The sequence below is a fragment of the Ostrinia nubilalis genome, chromosome 20, assembly GCF_963855985.1.
Source record: "Ostrinia nubilalis chromosome 20, ilOstNubi1.1, whole genome shotgun sequence".
Taxonomy (NCBI): domain Eukaryota; kingdom Metazoa; phylum Arthropoda; class Insecta; order Lepidoptera; family Crambidae; genus Ostrinia; species Ostrinia nubilalis.
The window spans coordinates 9450735-9472464 of NC_087107.1; the positions used below are offsets into that span (position 1 = coordinate 9450735).

Consider the following 21730-nt stretch of genomic DNA (forward strand, 5'->3'; position numbering starts at 1 on the left):
TTGCTGCTATAGCGTCCGTTGAGAGACCACACATGACGCGACCAGTTTGAAACTTTCAGTTTAGTTTCATTCATAAGAATCATCAAAAAGTTGCAGTTGCGTTTCACCGTCTGTTCTGGGCCTAAGTTAGGCTGATAAATTAAACGTTACTGAAAATGACCACATGTGTTATTAATTATTATTTTCACAGAGGTATAGGATTCCAGCTGTCGTTACTTGCTTTTGCGATATGTCATTGTTTGCGATTACGTTCGTCATTATTATTATAAAATAATAATTTTAACCTAAGTGCTGTAGGATTGTAACATTTCATCGAAGTCCGTTTTTCTCACAAGATATTGCGATTATAACTAGTGTACTGCCTATGTATTGCGCTCTATAACGCTACATGTGCTGTGTATTTCGCCGAAGTGATTTTGAAATTATGTATTTTTAGATGTTGTTTTGCATTATTTGCACACAACACGATTAAAATTGTCGTAAAAAAATATAATGTCTGCCAGATCCACAACTTGGCCCCAACGCCATCGTCTCAACTCTCAATGTTGGAGCCAATACCATTTTCTGTATCCACACGTTAGTCGAGAGGAATTGGGACCAAATTTGGCACCAACGTGTAGAGTCTGCCTAAATGCCTGTTCATACTGTGGCCCGTATTTATATCACACACAAGTCACAAATTATTTTTCCCCGTCCATTGACGCGACCTTGCATCGGTGTTCTAGTGACGTCATCGTTTGGTCGATATCTAGATGCTCGTTTGTTATTAACCCAATAGTTGATTTGGGACCGCCCCGTGTGATCTCAATTTCGGTACATTTATTTGTCTAGAATAATTATTATGAAGCTTAGAAAGTTTGTATTTTAACTAGAGTTAATTTAAAGAGTTTTGGATTATGAGAAAATCATCGATGTAAAGTTTAGTTCTGGTTTGTGATTGTGTTTTGTTATTTCGACGCATGCGCCGGTTGGTTGAAGGTTATCAATATACAAAACAAAAGTGATTGTATGGAGTAATAATTTAGTTAGTAAAAACATTAGAAGAGAAATAACTAATTGAATTGAACCAAACATTTTGACTTAAACACTTTTACATAGAGTTTTATCAATATTTAATTTTTTATCACGCTTTGATAAATTATTATCTAACAATTCAAATAAATCAAAACAGCCCGACGGAACTCTCATAGTAGTATTAATATTTTAGTGACTGTGTAATTAAAAACTCAAATGTACACTGTTTCAAGTGAAAATGGCTAAAGCACAAATAATTTTATGTGTTTTGGGAGTAATTTGTTGTGCGGATGCGTACAAAATATTAGTGGTTTTCCCTTTTCCAATTCGGAGTTTGAACAATTTGGGAGAAGGGTACGTTAGACACCTACTAAAGGCCGGGCATGAGGTAAGAATAATGGTGTTAATTATCTATCCAAAATGATTAAAATGTGTAGTTTTGTACTAACGTTACATTTATAAACATAACTAGCAGTGCCCGCAACTTCGTACGCGTGAAAATCATTTTTGCTTTGCACCTATTACTTGTAGCGTGATGGTATATAGCCTATAGCCTTCCTTAATAAATGGGCTATCTAACACAGAAATAATTTTTCAAATCGGACCGGTAGTTCCTTAGATTAGCGCGTTCAAGTAAATAAACAAACAAACTCTTCAGCTTTATAATATTAGTAATAGATAAAAAAGCTCATGTTTGTTTGTAAGGGATAACAAGAATAACAACACCCTGGAATTATTCGACCTTTCTCAAACTTTATGAATTAAATGATGCTAAAGTCGATGAGATGCTGCAGGAAGATCATTAGGAATTCTGATCTAAAATTATAAATACGAGAGCAGATGTAGAGTCGAATTCGGGATAATAATATAACTACCTAAATACGTAATACTTTTGTAATATACCTAATGTTGCACTTTTAAGGCTAATCCTAGGTTTGTCAACGCATTTTTTAGACACACGATTGTGGAATTTCACTGATGTCCTTTGCACGAATTGTAGATTTTATAAATCACAATTCAAGAATATATTATAGTTTCTTAGACGCTTTGTGTCCTTGTAGGTTACCTTTATCACAGCATTTCCTCTGAAAAATGAGAAAAATGAAAAGCTTCGACAAATCGACATCAGCAGCAACCAGCAATTAATGGTGTCAGGTAAGAATATGTAATCATAGCATTATTTTACCAATCGGTGCTAAAATGATTTCGTTGGTTTGCCATTTGAGTATAATTCAAATTCTGTATTTAGTATGATGAAGGGGTCATCATCAGGGTATACAAAACATGCCCCGAATATGCCTAACTTTGCTGCACTATTTTGTTGCACTACCACTACCTACTTCTGGACAAACTGCTGTATTTGTATGAAAGTCGTATGCTTATTGCTTGGCGCTACCCATTTTCATTCCAGATTGATCCCTTTTCTTATCTTACTCGACTCATTACAGCAGCTTTTCCACACATAACGTCCCTAAGGCCCAGAACAGACGGTGAAACGCAACTGCAACGAAACTGCAACTTTCTGATGATTCTGATGAATGAAACTGAAACTGAAAGTTTCAAACTGGTCGCGTCATGTGGGGTCTCTCAACGGACGCTATGGCAGAAACTTAGATACAACTCAAAAGTAACTAAGTAACAGTTGCAGTTTCGTTGCAGTTGCGTTTCACCGTCTGTTCTGGGCCAAAGACACCTCATTTTTGACTTTTCGTAGGAGATTCTACCTTCTCTATCAAAAGTGTAATGGATGGTCAAATACCGATAAACGATGTCAAAATGATGCAAGAGTTCGGACTATATTCCAGTATTAAGATGTTCGAACATGAAAACGTGAAGAAGTTCTTAGAAGACACAAGCCAGCAGTTTGATGCTGTGATAGTAGATCTGTATGAGACGGAAATATATTCTGGGTAAGTCAATTTCAATATCGAACCCTCTAATCGGGTCGTTTTGTACCACATGATTGGGTCGCACGATCCCAATTGACCCATTAAAAAAAGGAACTGTTTAGGTTCCATCCACCCCTTGTAGTAAGCTAAAATATGCTTGAGTTACGAGTGGGATAGTCCAGTGGCGGTGGGGTTTGTAGCAGGGATGTTATGGATATCCGTAACCGTAACTGAAACTTTCGGATATACGAAATAAAACCTTACCAATAACACCTTTTGTAAACATTATGGAAGCAATAAACTATTGAGTATTGGAAAAAAATATCCGAAACCGTAACCGTAACCGATTCAAAAGTTTCGGATAGTTTCGGTTATAGCCAGTTTAAATTGTTTTTTGTATAGTAATATATGCAAGGGCATAAAAGCCTGATTTACCTTTATAATGCCATCAAGTATCATTTTTATTGTTTTATTACTTTTTATTCGATGTAAAGTGTGCGGCTATGAATGAACCGTGTTGGACAACTATTAAAAATTGCATTTTAAAGCCCAGATATCCGTAACCGTAACCGAAACCGGTATAATATTATTCCTATATCCGTAACCGTATCCATAACCGAAACTACATATCCATAACATCCCTAGTTTGCAGGCCGAAAACAGACGAATCACCTGATGGTAAGTGATTACCATGATGTAAAACGACTAACGACGCAAATTATCTTTTTGCTCGGTGCGTGACACCAAGGTTACTTTAACTGTGCTTTAACTTAGGTGAAGAAGATAGCTAACTATTTTTAAAGGTACTCCTACGTTCTTTAAATCCGATTCTGTGCGTTGCAATCGACCATTTAATGACTATGAATATTGTTACGCCACTTGTTCCTGAGCTCGATATACTTTCTTTACTGAGTTTAATAAAGTTCAATAATATTATGCTAGAAATAACTTGAATGGTCCCCAGATTTTTGTGTACGAACTTTTATTAACTAAATGTTGGTAAATGGTGACGACTTCTTTATTGGAGAAAATTGCTTTTGGGTGTCAGTCTGTTGGGGTTTACAAAAATAGGTTAGATTGACCTTCTACAAATTGATTCGTACCGTATACTAAAACCAACGAAGCGGGACTGGCCAGCCCATCCTGCCATTATTCGTCGTTATTACGAACGGACGGTGACGTACTTTATGTAAATCTTTGCAAGTCTAGAACTAAATAGTCATAGGTACGAGATCATGTCGATCAAATGGAAAACTCTATCTATTTTATTCGTACTATTATTAGGTAATTTCATCATCATCATCATCATCATGTCAGCCATAGGACGTCCACTGCTAAACATAGGCCTCCCCTAATGCTTTCCACGTTGATCGATTGGTAGCGGCCTGCGTCCATCGGTTCCCTGCTACCTTTACGATGTCGTCGGTCCACCTTGTAGGTGGACGTCCCACGCTGCGCCTTCCGGTACGCGGCCTCCATTCCAGAACCTTGCTGCCCCATCGGCCGTCAGTTCTGCGTACTATGAGCCCTGCCCATTGCCACTTCAGCTTGCTAATCTGTTGGGCTATGTCAGCGACTTTAGTTCTTCTATAACCTAGTTAAAATATTAAATGTTAAAACAACGAATGTCATATAGCTTTTAGAACTGATTGTCATTGGGGCAAAAATCGGAACCTTTTTTCTATGCTAGACAAGGCAGGTATTTGACCGCAATCGCACCTGGTGTTAAGTGAGATGCAGTCTAGAAACTATGGATCGGAAGACGTAGTGTGGGTAGACTGAGTGGGACTCTGTAGACTGACGATACCACCAGGATTACCAGGATACGGGTAGTGCAGAACCGGTCATTATGAATATCCATATAGTATAGTATAGTTAGTTTACTATTAACATAGCCCGCAAAATCATGGCCGCTGGGGCAGGAAAGTTCTTGAGTGGCGCCCACGAGCCGGAAGACGTAGCGTGGGCAGGCCTCCCACTAGGTGGATCGATAATCTGGTGAAGGTCGCGGGAGGTGCCTGGATGCGAGCGGCGCAGGACCGGTCTTTGTGGAAATCCTTGGGGGAGGCCTTTGTCCGGCAGTGGACGTCATTTGGCTGAAACGAACGAACGATAAGAAGTAGATCTAATATTGTCCATATTTTCAGATTATCAGCTCTCTACAACTGCCCAATGATCTGGAGTTACTCTATGGGCGCGCACTGGTTGGTTCTTCGACTGATAGATGAGCCGACAAACCCTGCCTACTCCGCCGACTACTTGTCATCCAACGTGCTGCCTTTCACCTTCAAACAAAGGCTGGAGGAACTGTGGGCGCAGATCTTATGGACCTGGACGAAATGGTGAGGCAAAACGTATTGTTATACGTGAACCTTTCTCTGAAAAACTGGTCAAATACCATCCTACATAACTAAATACCATGTCTATTATCCTACTTTCGAAGATTAACTGAAAATGCAAAAAAAGTAACGTGTTTCTTGTGTGGTCCCGTAAGTTTTGTTTAATAATTTATATATTGCAATAGAGATACAATTTAAGTTGCTGCTATAGCGTCCGTTGAGAGACCACACATGACGCGACCAGTTTGAAACTTTCAGTTTAGTTTCATTCATAAGAATCATCAAAAAGTTGCAGTTGCGTTTCACCGTCTGTTCTGGGCCTAAGTTAGGCTGATAAATTAAACGTTACTGAAAATGACCACATGTGTTATTAATTATTATTTTCACAGAGGTATAGGATTCCAGCTGTCGTTACTTGCTTTTGCGATATGTCATTGTTTGCGATTACGTTCGTCATTATTATTATAAAATAATAATTTTAACCTAAGTGCTGTAGGATTGTAACATTTCATCGAAGTCCGTTTTTCTCACAAGATATTGCGATTATAACTAGTGTACTGCCTATGTATTGCGCTCTATAACGCTACATGTGCTGTGTATTTCGCCGAAGTGATTTTGAAATTATGTATTTTTAGATGTTGTTTTGCATTATTTGCACACAACACGATTAAAATTGTCGTAAAAAAATATAATGTCTGCCAGATCCACAACTTGGCCCCAACGCCATCGTCTCAACTCTCAATGTTGGAGCCAATACCATTTTCTGTATCCACACGTTAGTCGAGAGGAATTGGGACCAAATTTGGCACCAACGTGTAGAGTCTGCCTAAATGCCTGTTCATACTGTGGCCCGTATTTATATCACACACAAGTCACAAATTATTTTTCCCCGTCCATTGACGCGACCTTGCATCGGTGTTCTAGTGACGTCATCGTTTGGTCGATATCTAGATGCTCGTTTGTTATTAACCCAATAGTTGATTTGGGACCGCCCCGTGTGATCTCAATTTCGGTACATTTATTTGTCTAGAATAATTATTATGAAGCTTAGAAAGTTTGTATTTTAACTAGAGTTAATTTAAAGAGTTTTGGATTATGAGAAAATCATCGATGTAAAGTTTAGTTCTGGTTTGTGATTGTGTTTTGTTATTTCGACGCATGCGCCGGTTGGTTGAAGGTTATCAATATACAAAACAAAAGTGATTGTATGGAGTAATAATTTAGTTAGTAAAAACATTAGAAGAGAAATAACTAATTGAATTGAACCAAACATTTTGACTTAAACACTTTTACATAGAGTTTTATCAATATTTAATTTTTTATCACGCTTTGATAAATTATTATCTAACAATTCAAATAAATCAAAACAGCCCGACGGAACTCTCATAGTAGTATTAATATTTTAGTGACTGTGTAATTAAAAACTCAAATGTACACTGTTTCAAGTGAAAATGGCTAAAGCACAAATAATTTTATGTGTTTTGGGAGTAATTTGTTGTGCGGATGCGTACAAAATATTAGTGGTTTTCCCTTTTCCAATTCGGAGTTTGAACAATTTGGGAGAAGGGTACGTTAGACACCTACTAAAGGCCGGGCATGAGGTAAGAATAATGGTGTTAATTATCTATCCAAAATGATTAAAATGTGTAGTTTTGTACTAACGTTACATTTATAAACATAACTAGCAGTGCCCGCAACTTCGTACGCGTGAAAATCATTTTTGCTTTGCACCTATTACTTGTAGCGTGATGGTATATAGCCTATAGCCTTCCTTAATAAATGGGCTATCTAACACAGAAATAATTTTTCAAATCGGACCGGTAGTTCCTTAGATTAGCGCGTTCAAGTAAATAAACAAACAAACTCTTCAGCTTTATAATATTAGTAATAGATAAAAAAGCTCATGTTTGTTTGTAAGGGATAACAAGAATAACAACACCCTGGAATTATTCGACCTTTCTCAAACTTTATGAATTAAATGATGCTAAAGTCGATGAGATGCTGCAGGAAGATCATTAGGAATTCTGATCTAAAATTATAAATACGAGAGCAGATGTAGAGTCGAATTCGGGATAATAATATAACTACCTAAATACGTAATACTTTTGTAATATACCTAATGTTGCACTTTTAAGGCTAATCCTAGGTTTGTCAACGCATTTTTTAGACACACGATTGTGGAATTTCACTGATGTCCTTTGCACGAATTGTAGATTTTATAAATCACAATTCAAGAATATATTATAGTTTCTTAGACGCTTTGTGTCCTTGTAGGTTACCTTTATCACAGCATTTCCTCTGAAAAATGAGAAAAATGAAAAGCTTCGACAAATCGACATCAGCAGCAACCAGCAATTAATGGTGTCAGGTAAGAATATGTAATCATAGCATTATTTTACCAATCGGTGCTAAAATGATTTCGTTGGTTTGCCATTTGAGTATAATTCAAATTCTGTATTTAGTATGATGAAGGGGTCATCATCAGGGTATACAAAACATGCCCCGAATATGCCTAACTTTGCTGCACTATTTTGTTGCACTACCACTACCTACTTCTGGACAAACTGCTGTATTTGTATGAAAGTCGTATGCTTATTGCTTGGCGCTACCCATTTTCATTCCAGATTGATCCCTTTTCTTATCTTACTCGACTCATTACAGCAGCTTTTCCACACATAACGTCCCTAAGGCCCAGAACAGACGGTGAAACGCAACTGCAACGAAACTGCAACTTTCTGATGATTCTGATGAATGAAACTGAAACTGAAAGTTTCAAACTGGTCGCGTCATGTGGGGTCTCTCAACGGACGCTATGGCAGAAACTTAGATACAACTCAAAAGTAACTAAGTAACAGTTGCAGTTTCGTTGCAGTTGCGTTTCACCGTCTGTTCTGGGCCAAAGACACCTCATTTTTGACTTTTCGTAGGAGATTCTACCTTCTCTATCAAAAGTGTAATGGATGGTCAAATACCGATAAACGATGTCAAAATGATGCAAGAGTTCGGACTATATTCCAGTATTAAGATGTTCGAACATGAAAACGTGAAGAAGTTCTTAGAAGACACAAGCCAGCAGTTTGATGCTGTGATAGTAGATCTGTATGAGACGGAAATATATTCTGGGTAAGTCAATTTCAATATCGAACCCTCTAATCGGGTCGTTTTGTACCACATGATTGGGTCGCACGATCCCAATTGACCCATTAAAAAAAGGAACTGTTTAGGTTCCATCCACCCCTTGTAGTAAGCTAAAATATGCTTGAGTTACGAGTGGGATAGTCCAGTGGCGGTGGGGTTTGTAGCAGGGATGTTATGGATATCCGTAACCGTAACTGAAACTTTCGGATATACGAAATAAAACCTTACCAATAACACCTTTTGTAAACATTATGGAAGCAATAAACTATTGAGTATTGGAAAAAAATATCCGAAACCGTAACCGTAACCGATTCAAAAGTTTCGGATAGTTTCGGTTATAGCCAGTTTAAATTGTTTTTTGTATAGTAATATATGCAAGGGCATAAAAGCCTGATTTACCTTTATAATGCCATCAAGTATCATTTTTATTTTTTTATTACTTTTTATTCGATGTAAAGTGTGCGGCTATGAATGAACCGTGTTGGACAACTATTAAAAATTGCATTTTAAAGCCCAGATATCCGTAACCGTAACCGAAACCGGTATAATATTATTCCTATATCCGTAACCGTATCCATAACCGAAACTACATATCCATAACATCCCTAGTTTGCAGGCCGAAAACAGACGAATCACCTGATGGTAAGTGATTACCATGATGTAAAACGACTAACGACGCAAATTATCTTTTTGCTCGGTGCGTGACACCAAGGTTACTTTAACTGTGCTTTAACTTAGGTGAAGAAGATAGCTAACTATTTTTAAAGGTACTCCTACGTTCTTTAAATCCGATTCTGTGCGTTGCAATCGACCATTTAATGACTATGAATATTGTTACGCCACTTGTTCCTGAGCTCGATATACTTTCTTTACTGAGTTTAATAAAGTTCAATAATATTATGCTAGAAATAACTTGAATGGTCCCCAGATTTTTGTGTACGAACTTTTATTAACTAAATGTTGGTAAATGGTGACGACTTCTTTATTGGAGAAAATTGCTTTTGGGTGTCAGTCTGTTGGGGTTTACAAAAATAGGTTAGATTGACCTTCTACAAATTGATTCGTACCGTATACTAAAACCAACGAAGCGGGACTGGCCAGCCCATCCTGCCATTATTCGTCGTTATTACGAACGGACGGTGACGTACTTTATGTAAATCTTTGCAAGTCTAGAACTAAATAGTCATAGGTACGAGATCATGTCGATCAAATGGAAAACTCTATCTATTTTATTCGTACTATTATTAGGTAATTTCATCATCATCATCATCATCATGTCAGCCATAGGACGTCCACTGCTAAACATAGGCCTCCCCTAATGCTTTCCACGTTGATCGATTGGTAGCGGCCTGCGTCCATCGGTTCCCTGCTACCTTTACGATGTCGTCGGTCCACCTTGTAGGTGGACGTCCCACGCTGCGCCTTCCGGTACGCGGCCTCCATTCCAGAACCTTGCTGCCCCATCGGCCGTCAGTTCTGCGTACTATGAGCCCTGCCCATTGCCACTTCAGCTTGCTAATCTGTTGGGCTATGTCAGCGACTTTAGTTCTTCTATAACCTAGTTAAAATATTAAATGTTAAAACAACGAATGTCATATAGCTTTTAGAACTGATTGTCATTGGGGCAAAAATCGGAACCTTTTTTCTATGCTAGACAAGGCAGGTATTTGACCGCAATCGCACCTGGTGTTAAGTGAGATGCAGTCTAGAAACTATGGATCGGAAGACGTAGTGTGGGTAGACTGAGTGGGACTCTGTAGACTGACGATACCACCAGGATTACCAGGATACGGGTAGTGCAGAACCGGTCATTATGAATATCCATATAGTATAGTATAGTTAGTTTACTATTAACATAGCCCGCAAAATCATGGCCGCTGGGGCAGGAAAGTTCTTGAGTGGCGCCCACGAGCCGGAAGACGTAGCGTGGGCAGGCCTCCCACTAGGTGGATCGATAATCTGGTGAAGGTCGCGGGAGGTGCCTGGATGCGAGCGGCGCAGGACCGGTCTTTGTGGAAATCCTTGGGGGAGGCCTTTGTCCGGCAGTGGACGTCATTTGGCTGAAACGAACGAACGATAAGAAGTAGATCTAATATTGTCCATATTTTCAGATTATCAGCTCTCTACAACTGCCCAATGATCTGGAGTTACTCTATGGGCGCGCACTGGTTGGTTCTTCGACTGATAGATGAGCCGACAAACCCTGCCTACTCCGCCGACTACTTGTCATCCAACGTGCTGCCTTTCACCTTCAAACAAAGGCTGGAGGAACTGTGGGCGCAGATCTTATGGACCTGGACGAAATGGTGAGGCAAAACGTATTGTTATACGTGAACCTTTCTCTGAAAAACTGGTCAAATACCATCCTACATAACTAAATACCATGTCTATTATCCTACTTTCGAAGATTAACTGAAAATGCAAAAAAAGTAACGTGTTTCTTGTGTGGTCCCGTAAGTTTTGTTTAATAATTTATATATTGCAATAGAGATACAATTTAAGTTGCTGCTATAGCGTCCGTTGAGAGACCACACATGACGCGACCAGTTTGAAACTTTCAGTTTAGTTTCATTCATAAGAATCATCAAAAAGTTGCAGTTGCGTTTCACCGTCTGTTCTGGGCCTAAGTTAGGCTGATAAATTAAACGTTACTGAAAATGACCACATGTGTTATTAATTATTATTTTCACAGAGGTATAGGATTCCAGCTGTCGTTACTTGCTTTTGCGATATGTCATTGTTTGCGATTACGTTCGTCATTATTATTATAAAATAATAATTTTAACCTAAGTGCTGTAGGATTGTAACATTTCATCGAAGTCCGTTTTTCTCACAAGATATTGCGATTATAACTAGTGTACTGCCTATGTATTGCGCTCTATAACGCTACATGTGCTGTGTATTTCGCCGAAGTGATTTTGAAATTATGTATTTTTAGATGTTGTTTTGCATTATTTGCACACAACACGATTAAAATTGTCGTAAAAAAATATAATGTCTGCCAGATCCACAACTTGGCCCCAACGCCATCGTCTCAACTCTCAATGTTGGAGCCAATACCATTTTCTGTATCCACACGTTAGTCGAGAGGAATTGGGACCAAATTTGGCACCAACGTGTAGAGTCTGCCTAAATGCCTGTTCATACTGTGGCCCGTATTTATATCACACACAAGTCACAAATTATTTTTCCCCGTCCATTGACGCGACCTTGCATCGGTGTTCTAGTGACGTCATCGTTTGGTCGATATCTAGATGCTCGTTTGTTATTAACCCAATAGTTGATTTGGGACCGCCCCGTGTGATCTCAATTTCGGTACATTTATTTGTCTAGAATAATTATTATGAAGCTTAGAAAGTTTGTATTTTAACTAGAGTTAATTTAAAGAGTTTTGGATTATGAGAAAATCATCGATGTAAAGTTTAGTTCTGGTTTGTGATTGTGTTTTGTTATTTCGACGCATGCGCCGGTTGGTTGAAGGTTATCAATATACAAAACAAAAGTGATTGTATGGAGTAATAATTTAGTTAGTAAAAACATTAGAAGAGAAATAACTAATTGAATTGAACCAAACATTTTGACTTAAACACTTTTACATAGAGTTTTATCAATATTTAATTTTTTATCACGCTTTGATAAATTATTATCTAACAATTCAAATAAATCAAAACAGCCCGACGGAACTCTCATAGTAGTATTAATATTTTAGTGACTGTGTAATTAAAAACTCAAATGTACACTGTTTCAAGTGAAAATGGCTAAAGCACAAATAATTTTATGTGTTTTGGGAGTAATTTGTTGTGCGGATGCGTACAAAATATTAGTGGTTTTCCCTTTTCCAATTCGGAGTTTGAACAATTTGGGAGAAGGGTACGTTAGACACCTACTAAAGGCCGGGCATGAGGTAAGAATAATGGTGTTAATTATCTATCCAAAATGATTAAAATGTGTAGTTTTGTACTAACGTTACATTTATAAACATAACTAGCAGTGCCCGCAACTTCGTACGCGTGAAAATCATTTTTGCTTTGCACCTATTACTTGTAGCGTGATGGTATATAGCCTATAGCCTTCCTTAATAAATGGGCTATCTAACACAGAAATAATTTTTCAAATCGGACCGGTAGTTCCTTAGATTAGCGCGTTCAAGTAAATAAACAAACAAACTCTTCAGCTTTATAATATTAGTAATAGATAAAAAAGCTCATGTTTGTTTGTAAGGGATAACAAGAATAACAACACCCTGGAATTATTCGACCTTTCTCAAACTTTATGAATTAAATGATGCTAAAGTCGATGAGATGCTGCAGGAAGATCATTAGGAATTCTGATCTAAAATTATAAATACGAGAGCAGATGTAGAGTCGAATTCGGGATAATAATATAACTACCTAAATACGTAATACTTTTGTAATATACCTAATGTTGCACTTTTAAGGCTAATCCTAGGTTTGTCAACGCATTTTTTAGACACACGATTGTGGAATTTCACTGATGTCCTTTGCACGAATTGTAGATTTTATAAATCACAATTCAAGAATATATTATAGTTTCTTAGACGCTTTGTGTCCTTGTAGGTTACCTTTATCACAGCATTTCCTCTGAAAAATGAGAAAAATGAAAAGCTTCGACAAATCGACATCAGCAGCAACCAGCAATTAATGGTGTCAGGTAAGAATATGTAATCATAGCATTATTTTACCAATCGGTGCTAAAATGATTTCGTTGGTTTGCCATTTGAGTATAATTCAAATTCTGTATTTAGTATGATGAAGGGGTCATCATCAGGGTATACAAAACATGCCCCGAATATGCCTAACTTTGCTGCACTATTTTGTTGCACTACCACTACCTACTTCTGGACAAACTGCTGTATTTGTATGAAAGTCGTATGCTTATTGCTTGGCGCTACCCATTTTCATTCCAGATTGATCCCTTTTCTTATCTTACTCGACTCATTACAGCAGCTTTTCCACACATAACGTCCCTAAGGCCCAGAACAGACGGTGAAACGCAACTGCAACGAAACTGCAACTTTCTGATGATTCTGATGAATGAAACTGAAACTGAAAGTTTCAAACTGGTCGCGTCATGTGGGGTCTCTCAACGGACGCTATGGCAGAAACTTAGATACAACTCAAAAGTAACTAAGTAACAGTTGCAGTTTCGTTGCAGTTGCGTTTCACCGTCTGTTCTGGGCCAAAGACACCTCATTTTTGACTTTTCGTAGGAGATTCTACCTTCTCTATCAAAAGTGTAATGGATGGTCAAATACCGATAAACGATGTCAAAATGATGCAAGAGTTCGGACTATATTCCAGTATTAAGATGTTCGAACATGAAAACGTGAAGAAGTTCTTAGAAGACACAAGCCAGCAGTTTGATGCTGTGATAGTAGATCTGTATGAGACGGAAATATATTCTGGGTAAGTCAATTTCAATATCGAACCCTCTAATCGGGTCGTTTTGTACCACATGATTGGGTCGCACGATCCCAATTGACCCATTAAAAAAAGGAACTGTTTAGGTTCCATCCACCCCTTGTAGTAAGCTAAAATATGCTTGAGTTACGAGTGGGATAGTCCAGTGGCGGTGGGGTTTGTAGCAGGGATGTTATGGATATCCGTAACCGTAACTGAAACTTTCGGATATACGAAATAAAACCTTACCAATAACACCTTTTGTAAACATTATGGAAGCAATAAACTATTGAGTATTGGAAAAAAATATCCGAAACCGTAACCGTAACCGATTCAAAAGTTTCGGATAGTTTCGGTTATAGCCAGTTTAAATTGTTTTTTGTATAGTAATATATGCAAGGGCATAAAAGCCTGATTTACCTTTATAATGCCATCAAGTATCATTTTTATTTTTTTATTACTTTTTATTCGATGTAAAGTGTGCGGCTATGAATGAACCGTGTTGGACAACTATTAAAAATTGCATTTTAAAGCCCAGATATCCGTAACCGTAACCGAAACCGGTATAATATTATTCCTATATCCGTAACCGTATCCATAACCGAAACTACATATCCATAACATCCCTAGTTTGCAGGCCGAAAACAGACGAATCACCTGATGGTAAGTGATTACCATGATGTAAAACGACTAACGACGCAAATTATCTTTTTGCTCGGTGCGTGACACCAAGGTTACTTTAACTGTGCTTTAACTTAGGTGAAGAAGATAGCTAACTATTTTTAAAGGTACTCCTACGTTCTTTAAATCCGATTCTGTGCGTTGCAATCGACCATTTAATGACTATGAATATTGTTACGCCACTTGTTCCTGAGCTCGATATACTTTCTTTACTGAGTTTAATAAAGTTCAATAATATTATGCTAGAAATAACTTGAATGGTCCCCAGATTTTTGTGTACGAACTTTTATTAACTAAATGTTGGTAAATGGTGACGACTTCTTTATTGGAGAAAATTGCTTTTGGGTGTCAGTCTGTTGGGGTTTACAAAAATAGGTTAGATTGACCTTCTACAAATTGATTCGTACCGTATACTAAAACCAACGAAGCGGGACTGGCCAGCCCATCCTGCCATTATTCGTCGTTATTACGAACGGACGGTGACGTACTTTATGTAAATCTTTGCAAGTCTAGAACTAAATAGTCATAGGTACGAGATCATGTCGATCAAATGGAAAACTCTATCTATTTTATTCGTACTATTATTAGGTAATTTCATCATCATCATCATCATCATGTCAGCCATAGGACGTCCACTGCTAAACATAGGCCTCCCCTAATGCTTTCCACGTTGATCGATTGGTAGCGGCCTGCGTCCATCGGTTCCCTGCTACCTTTACGATGTCGTCGGTCCACCTTGTAGGTGGACGTCCCACGCTGCGCCTTCCGGTACGCGGCCTCCATTCCAGAACCTTGCTGCCCCATCGGCCGTCAGTTCTGCGTACTATGAGCCCTGCCCATTGCCACTTCAGCTTGCTAATCTGTTGGGCTATGTCAGCGACTTTAGTTCTTCTATAACCTAGTTAAAATATTAAATGTTAAAACAACGAATGTCATATAGCTTTTAGAACTGATTGTCATTGGGGCAAAAATCGGAACCTTTTTTCTATGCTAGACAAGGCAGGTATTTGACCGCAATCGCACCTGGTGTTAAGTGAGATGCAGTCTAGAAACTATGGATCGGAAGACGTAGTGTGGGTAGACTGAGTGGGACTCTGTAGACTGACGATACCACCAGGATTACCAGGATACGGGTAGTGCAGAACCGGTCATTATGAATATCCATATAGTATAGTATAGTTAGTTTACTATTAACATAGCCCGCAAAATCATGGCCGCTGGGGCAGGAAAGTTCTTGAGTGGCGCCCACGAGCCGGAAGACGTAGCGTGGGCAGGCCTCCCACTAGGTGGATCGATAATCTGGTGAAGGTCGCGGGAGGTGCCTGGATGCGAGCGGCGCAGGACCGGTCTTTGTGGAAATCCTTGGGGGAGGCCTTTGTCCGGCAGTGGACGTCATTTGGCTGAAACGAACGAACGATAAGAAGTAGATCTAATATTGTCCATATTTTCAGATTATCAGCTCTCTACAACTGCCCAATGATCTGGAGTTACTCTATGGGCGCGCACTGGTTGGTTCTTCGACTGATAGATGAGCCGACAAACCCTGCCTACTCCGCCGACTACTTGTCATCCAACGTGCTGCCTTTCACCTTCAAACAAAGGCTGGAGGAACTGTGGGCGCAGATCTTATGGACCTGGACGAAATGGTGAGGCAAAACGTATTGTTATACGTGAACCTTTCTCTGAAAAACTGGTCAAATACCATCCTACATAACTAAATACCATGTCTATTATCCTACTTTCGAAGATTAACTGAAAATGCAAAAAAAGTAACGTGTTTCTTGTGTGGTCCCGTAAGTTTTGTTTAATAATTTATATATTGCAATAGAGATACAATTTCTATTTTTATTCAATTAGCCAGAACACTGAATTTTGTAAGCTTAAGACAAAAAGCGACTGATATGAAGACTGAAAAGTCAGCCTTATTGGTTGGAAGAGTTCTTAGATTAGTTAAGCGTTATTATTGTTAAGTTCAAATTCTGTAAAGTTCTTTACTCATAATTTATTGCAGGACAAGCACAATGCCAAAAGAGAAGGAAGCCTTCGCGAAGTTCTTCAAACCACTGCTAGAGAACCGTGGACGTACATTACCAGATTACGACCAGCTCATATACAACGCTTCTTTGATCTTCGGCAATGAGCACCACGCTTTTGGAAACATACCAAGAACGCCGCAGAACTTCAAATTTATTGGCGGGTTCCACATCGAGAGCCCTGCCAAGCCGTTGCCAAAAGTAAGGCATAATTTGAACATTTTAATACACTTTTTAATACTTATATGCTGACATAAAGCTAAGAAATGCAAAGTTTGTGATTACTTTCAAGAAAGAGATAGTTACTTGAAAGTACGAGTATCTCATTTGGCTAGCGAGCGAGAGGATTAAATATGTTACGAAGCACTGCCATTAACAATACGATTGAATCCATTGTTTTTGCTATGCTATACCAAATATTATGTAGGTATATTCTCCCTGAGTTGTCTGGAAGTGGTCACTTCCTAGCGATAAGACCGCCGCCATTCTTTTATGTTTCTGTTTTATGTGGTACAACAACAAAGTACCTAATTCTATGCTATCCATCTGTCTATCTTAAATATTATATACTAGCGGCCGCCCGCGACTTCGTACGCGTGGATCCCGTTTTACCCCCTTCATTTATCTTACGCGGTTTAGATTTTTTCATACAAATGTTTTTTCCCGCTAACTCCCGTTCCCGTTGGAATTTCGCAATATCCTGTTGTAACTAAGCTTTAAGTTTACTAAGGGACCTGCATGCCAAATTTCAAGCGTCTAACTTAAACGGTTTAGATTTTTCATACAAAAGGATTTTCCCGGTAATTCCTGTTCCTGTGGGAATTTCAGGAATTCCTTTCTTAATGCACCTCTACGGTACCTAAGCTACGTTCCTTATAAATTTCAAGTGCCTACGTTTAGCCGTTTAGGCTGTGCGTGGGTATGTCAGTGAGTCAGTCATACGAAAGGAATTTCCCGCTAATTCCAGTTTCCGTGGGAATTTTGCAATATCCTGTTGTAACTAAGCTTTAAGTTTACTAAGGTACCTGCATGCCAAATTTTAAGCGTCTAACTTACGCGGTTTAGATTTTTTCATACAAATGTTTTTTCCCGCTAACTCTCGTTCCCGTGAGAATTTTGCAATATCCTGTTATAACTAAGCTTTAAGTTTACTAAGGTACCTGCTTGCCAAATTTCAAGCGTCTAACTTAAGCGGTTTAGATTTTTCATACAAAAGGATTTTCCCGCTAATGCCCGTTCCCGTGGGAATTCCTAAGTATCCTATAACCTGCCCAGGAGTATGAAGAATAATTGTACCAAGTTTCGTTAAAATCCGTCGAGTAGTTTTTGTTTCTATAAGGAACATACAGACAGACAGACAGACAGACAGACAGACAGACAGACAGACAGACAGACAGACAGACAGACAGACAAAATTTTTACTGATTGCATTTTTGGCATCAGTATCGATCACTAATCACCCCCTGATAGTTATTTTGAAAATATATTTCATGTACAGAATTGACCTCTCTACAGATTTATTATAAGTATAGATTTTTTGTGATCGAATGAAATTAATTCTGTCGATTTCAGGATTTACAAACATTAATGGACAACGCAAAAGATGGTGTCATATACTTCAGTATGGGATCCACTTGGAACAGCAAGGACCTGCCAGAATCAGTCGTGGAAGGGCTGGTGAAGATGTTCGGAGAACTAAAGCAAACCGTCATTTGGAAGTTCGAAGCCGATTTGCCGAATTTACCGAAGAACTTGCATATCACCAAATGGGCTCCTCAGCCTAGTATTTTAGGTATTACTTTAGACACTACAGGCACTACGATAATATAGCCCCGCTAGACAAAGTTCGTGACAGTTTAAATTCCGTAATCGACTCGCTTCTCCTTCTTTGAACGCAACTATTTTGCTTACTAAGCATCTAATCATGTAGTTTCTTCTTATTTTGTGGTGCTGTATATGTTACGGTTAAAGTGATAAATTGAAAACTATGAATAATCGCCGGTTATTATGAATAATTACCGACAGGCGAGGTAAAAGTGATAAATTAATCACATTTACGAGTGATAATTTCATAATATAACCTTAATACTAACAAATATTATAAAAGAGAACACCGGCTCGTGTACTGCGCTCATGTACAGCCTCACATTTTGAACGTTTTGATATCATATATTAATATAATTTGGCAAAATGAGTTTGGACTGTTTCTTGCGTAACATTATATACATTATATACTATAACACATCGTTTTGATTTAAAGTGAAAAATAGCCGCCTATTTAGTTTTATACACACACAAATGATCTCATATTAATCACATTTATTTTATTTATTTATTTATTGTTGAAGATTTACCAACAACATATCAATTTACATGCATCGTTACATTATTAGAAAGCTAGAATCCAAAAGATATGCCTTTACAGGTAAATACAGCATTCAAAGAAAATAAGCTTGCCGACAGAAAAAAAAAGAACAGATTTTAACCAATTAATCTAGGTAGTTACACATAGAGAAAAAAAAAACATTTTTTAACAAAACAATCCAAATAGTTAAATTAATAATAACTCAGTAAAAATAAAATTTGGCAACAGTTCCTTATTTAGCCATTAGCTACACACAACTTCAAGTAGCTCATGCATTTTTTCTTGAATGAACGGTCTGAATCCAGGAAGATGTCGATGCCATGGTCGTTGACGTCGTTATAAGTACGCATACATCGATACAAGGGGGCGCCCTTACCCAGGTTGGTTCTACAGTGGGGCATCTGAATGTTTTTGTAGATGGATGTCTTGGAATGTGATACGGAACAGCGAGATCAAGCCGCTGAAGCAGACCGGGACAAGTCAATCTACCATGAATGAGCTTGTGCAAAGACATGAGATCCAGTAGTTTCAGTCGACTCTCCAAGGAAGTAATAATATATTGAAAAAAGAAAGTCTAGTGGAATAATTAGCACCTCGGGGACAGTCGCGACTTTTAAAAGCAAGGTATCGTGTAAAGTTTTTTTGGATGCGTTCTATTCTATGGGAGTGGACTTTGTAAGTTGGATTGCATGTGCTTGAGGCGTATTCTAAATTACTGCGGACTAGGGCATTGTAAATTGTTAGTGAAGTGTTAATATTTTTGAAACTTCCACACGTGCGTTTAAGAAAACCAAGCATTCGCCAAGAACGTGTCACTATATTATCTATATGCTCAACAAACCCCAACTCACGATCCAGCAACACACCGAGGTCACGAACACTGGACGCATCCCTCAAGGTTTGACCGAGCACAGTATAGGATGACTCGATACGATTCCTCCTTTTTGTAAATTTTATATGGACGCATTTCTGAGGATTAAGTACCATCCTGTTCACCGAGCACCATTTGCTAACGGCATCAATATCCATTTGTAGGAGAGATACATCGTCCTGGTTATTTATAGTCTTATATAATTTTAAATCGTCAGCAAAGATGGAACAACTGCTATGATTGATAACATCAGAAATGTCGTTAATAAATGTTAAAAAGAGGATCGGCCCAAGGTGCGAACCTTGGGGTACACCCGAACGAGCAATGTACTCATCCGATTTGAAACCGTGCACGGTAACACTTTGTACCCGGTCCTCAAGATACGAAGCCAACCAACGTAGAAGGTCCCCATGTATTCCATAGCATTTTAGTTTAACCAGCAAAATCCCGTGATCAACCTTGTCAAAGGCGCTAGAAAAATCGGTATATATAGAGTCTATCTGTAGCTGACCATCCACTGATTTGGTTATATCTGTAATATAATCCATCACATTTACCAAATCATGTGGTAATTATTCATAATAACCGGCGATTATTCATAATTTTTACATTTATCACATTAACCGTAACATATAAATTGGTGCACTGCCCCGGTGGAAGACTTTTATGATCCGTCATGGGAAGGCATTTGATATTAGCTTAATTGGTCAAGATGATAATATGACAGCATACATTGTTAGCTATGCTAATGCTACACGAGATTTATCTAACCATCATTAAAGAAAAAGGAAATTCTTTCTTTTGTCAATCTGGTCGATTCAAACCAGCAATGTCAATAAAATTGGGAACGACCATTAACTGGTAGGTAACTTAGAGCTTTTGAAAGACCTTAATTAATAACGATATTAATTGCAGCACATCCCAACTGCCTGTTCTTCATCACTCACGGTGGTCTCTTATCATCGACGGAGGCTATCCACTTCGGAGTGCCCATCATCGGAGTTCCAATCTTTTTTGACCAGTTCATCAACATCAACAAAGCGCTGTCCAAGGGATACGCCCTTAAAGTAAACCTGAATTATGATTTGCCCAGAAATCTGAAGACTGCTATACAAACAATGCTAAGTGATTCGAAGTAAGTAAGAAAAAAGTACTAATAAGAAATCATTGTTAATAAAACGAAACTAATGAGTAATTATTCAGAAATTAGAGCCACAGCACACATGCAAGTTTTAGAATCGGCTCGACACAGAGGCAGCAGTCGTAAAATCATCGATCGCTGATGCTAAAATGGTCCTTAAAGATAGGCCTTGATGATGATATAAAAAAAATCTTTTATAATTTGGATTCGGAAGATGCTAAACGCTCAGTTTTCGCCGATTATGGACTACAAAAGCGTTAACAATTTTATCGTATGCCTTTACTTAGTCTCCCGGTAGCCCATGAGAGAATAATTTGAATAATATTATTGTTTTTTTTTTCTTTTCTTCCAGGTACAGAAAACAAGCAAAAGAACTATCCTCGATCTACCACCACCGTCCCGTGCCCCCTGGTCAAGAGATGGTGCACTGGGTGACGCACGTCATCCGCACTGGTGGGGCACCCCATCTGAGGTCACCCGCGCTAAACATGGCGTTCTACCAGAAGATGTATTTGGACTTCGCTGCGTTGGTATCAGTAATTGTTGTAGCAGTTGTTTTGGTAGTAAAGAAATTGTGTGGGGGAAGAAAAGCTGTGGCGAAAGAGAAGAGGAACTGATGATAGTTTCAATATAAGTTTTTTAAGTCTCGATGTTTGTTTTTGTTTTAGGTAAGTTGAAGTTTTGTGTCTGTCTATTAAAGTTCTTATCTTTATGAACATGAACACTTTTTGATGACTTTTTCCCTTTATTTTGAACCAACGACAGCCTTTGAATTGCCAATTAACGTGTCAGTGAGCTGACCACATCACGCGTAAAACTATCAAGTTGGAAATATGTTA

General features: G+C 38.4%; 3 protein-coding genes across 4 annotated transcripts; all 3 read left to right on the forward strand.

The window, feature by feature from the left end:
• Nucleotides 1-279: 279 nt before the first annotated feature.
• LOC135081627 (UDP-glucosyltransferase 2-like) lies at nt 280-5249 on the forward strand. Its single transcript, XM_063976382.1, has 5 exons — nt 280-978; nt 1208-1402; nt 2076-2169; nt 2729-2924; nt 5051-5249. The coding sequence occupies exons 2-5, from the start codon at nt 1253-1255 to the stop codon at nt 5247-5249; spliced, it is 639 nt and encodes a 212-aa protein (XP_063832452.1). The 5' UTR covers nt 280-978; nt 1208-1252.
• Nucleotides 5250-5720: 471 nt separating this feature from the next.
• Nucleotides 5721-10690, forward strand: LOC135081625 (UDP-glucosyltransferase 2-like). The gene is made up of 5 exons (XM_063976381.1): nt 5721-6419; nt 6649-6843; nt 7517-7610; nt 8170-8365; nt 10492-10690. Exons 2-5 carry the CDS (start codon nt 6694-6696, stop codon nt 10688-10690), a joined length of 639 nt encoding a protein of 212 aa, XP_063832451.1. The 5' UTR covers nt 5721-6419; nt 6649-6693.
• A 479-nt stretch (nt 10691-11169) lies between these two features.
• LOC135081623 (UDP-glucosyltransferase 2-like) lies at nt 11170-21607 on the forward strand. Of its 2 annotated transcripts, none has more exons than XM_063976378.1 (9): nt 11170-11860; nt 12090-12284; nt 12958-13051; nt 13611-13806; nt 15933-16127; nt 16493-16715; nt 18087-18306; nt 20666-20885; nt 21244-21607. In XM_063976378.1, the coding sequence occupies exons 2-9, from the start codon at nt 12135-12137 to the stop codon at nt 21506-21508; spliced, it is 1563 nt and encodes a 520-aa protein (XP_063832448.1). In that variant the 5' UTR covers nt 11170-11860; nt 12090-12134; the 3' UTR covers nt 21509-21607. The 2 variants fall into 2 exon arrangements, with proteins under 2 accessions (XP_063832448.1, XP_063832449.1); XM_063976379.1 differs by having other exon boundaries at nt 11170-11849.
• The last annotated feature ends 123 nt before the right edge of the window (nt 21608-21730 follow it).

Coding starts and splice junctions, on each gene's coding strand:
- LOC135081627 (XM_063976382.1), top strand. CDS start 1,253: ATGGCTAAAGCACAAATAATTTTATGTGTTTTGGGAGTAATTTGTTGT. Junction 2,170..2,728: donor CCAGCAATTAATGGTGTCAG/GTAAGAATATGT, acceptor GACTTTTCGTAG/GAGATTCTACCTTCTCTATC. Junction 2,925..5,050: donor GAGACGGAAATATATTCTGG/GTAAGTCAATTT, acceptor CCATATTTTCAG/ATTATCAGCTCTCTACAACT.
- LOC135081625 (XM_063976381.1), top strand. CDS start 6,694: ATGGCTAAAGCACAAATAATTTTATGTGTTTTGGGAGTAATTTGTTGT. Junction 6,844..7,516: donor TACTAAAGGCCGGGCATGAG/GTAAGAATAATG, acceptor GTGTCCTTGTAG/GTTACCTTTATCACAGCATT. Junction 8,366..10,491: donor GAGACGGAAATATATTCTGG/GTAAGTCAATTT, acceptor CCATATTTTCAG/ATTATCAGCTCTCTACAACT.
- LOC135081623 (XM_063976378.1), top strand. CDS start 12,135: ATGGCTAAAGCACAAATAATTTTATGTGTTTTGGGAGTAATTTGTTGT. Junction 13,807..15,932: donor GAGACGGAAATATATTCTGG/GTAAGTCAATTT, acceptor CCATATTTTCAG/ATTATCAGCTCTCTACAACT. Junction 20,886..21,243: donor ACAATGCTAAGTGATTCGAA/GTAAGTAAGAAA, acceptor CTTTTCTTCCAG/GTACAGAAAACAAGCAAAAG.